This window comes from Galeopterus variegatus, unplaced genomic scaffold (assembly GCF_000696425.1).
Source record: "Galeopterus variegatus unplaced genomic scaffold, G_variegatus-3.0.2 Scaffold7195, whole genome shotgun sequence".
Lineage (NCBI taxonomy): Eukaryota > Metazoa > Chordata > Mammalia > Dermoptera > Cynocephalidae > Galeopterus > Galeopterus variegatus.
The window spans coordinates 105898-107192 of record NW_007733306.1 but is presented as its reverse complement, the minus strand read 5'-3'; the positions used below and the strand labels follow the sequence as shown (position 1 = coordinate 107192).

At 32.7% G+C, this 1295-nt stretch overlaps 1 protein-coding gene across 1 annotated transcript in view; it reads left to right on the top strand.

The window, feature by feature from the left end:
* Positions 1-1295, top strand: part of UAP1 (UDP-N-acteylglucosamine pyrophosphorylase 1) — a gene marked incomplete at its 5' end in the record, with an annotated part of 25244 nt that overhangs the window by 5847 nt on the left and 18102 nt on the right. The window contains one exon of the mRNA XM_008591694.1: positions 199-371. Coding sequence (XP_008589916.1) covers positions 199-371 — 173 coding nt within the window. The remainder of the gene's footprint in view (positions 1-198; positions 372-1295) is intronic.

Sequence of the window (1295 nt, the reverse complement as noted above, 5' to 3'; positions counted from 1 at the left end):
TAATAAATAACCTCCAAAATTATGTAGTATAACTATATAACATCTCAATCCTTCCCTATGCATATTCATTTTTCTTGGCTCTATAATGTGAAACTGTTTTTCAGAGATCTTCACCCCAGTTTGGAAACATTAAACAATCTTTGGCTTACCTTCATAGTAAGTTTTGGTGTGCTACTAAAGGGTTATTTTATTTTCCAGATGGGAATGGTGGTCTTTATCGGGCTCTTGCAGCCCAGAATATTGTGGAGGATATGGAGCAAAGAGGCATTTGGAGCATTCATGTCTATTGTGTTGACAATATATTAGTAAAAGTGGCAGACCCACGGTTCATTGGATTTTGCATTCAGAAAGGAGCAGACTGTGGAGCAAAGGTAATGCCTTGCTTAATGATAATAAGGCTTTAGATGGTGTTTCTCTGTCCTTAAATATATTCCAGGAGTCAAACTTTATTAGGGTTATTCGAATATTTTAGAGCCATTCATCTCTCTAAAGTAACAATTATCCACACCCACTTTTTTCTTAAATTGGCAGCACTTGATTCTAGAAGTAATGTATACTTATCAATCACAAGTAAATATGTGAGGATGATTTGTAAGTACCTGGGAAAGTGAATGATTATCACTAGACCTGAGATAGATTCATTAATAAGAAGTATAACACAATTTTTTTCCTATGGCAAAATTACTGGAGTAGTAGGTAAGGGAAATATGGTAGAAATAGTAGATTTAGATGTTAGTAAGGCATTTGAGAAGGTATCTCATGACATTCTTGTGAATAAGATGGAAGTATGCAGGTTGGAGATACGGACAGTTAAGGAGATTAATAATTGCTTGAATGTGCACAAACATACTTTTATTAAGATGGAGAGAAGTTTGTAAAATAAGCATTATATTAATGTCCTTGGCATTGTTCTTTTCAAAACTTTTTTAGTTGCATAGATGATGATATAGGAGTCATGCCTTTATGGAAGTAAACAAAGTATACTGTGTAGCTAGGAATAAAATAGATAGGAAACATGCAAGACCTAAAAGGAGGAAATGGTTTTAAAGGGACATGGAAATCAACTACATTGTATATTGATAAATTAAAAACAAAACAAACCAAAAAAACCACTTTGGAAGACTTAAAAATATTGATTTAAATATTACTTTCCTGGAAGTCTGAAAAGGTATCCCTTTTTATCAAATAAAATATAATCCAATGACAATCAGAATCATAATGAGACTATTTTCGAGACATCTGAGAAAATGTAAAGTTCAGAGTAAACGTATAAACATGGCCAGTAAAATGTTGAA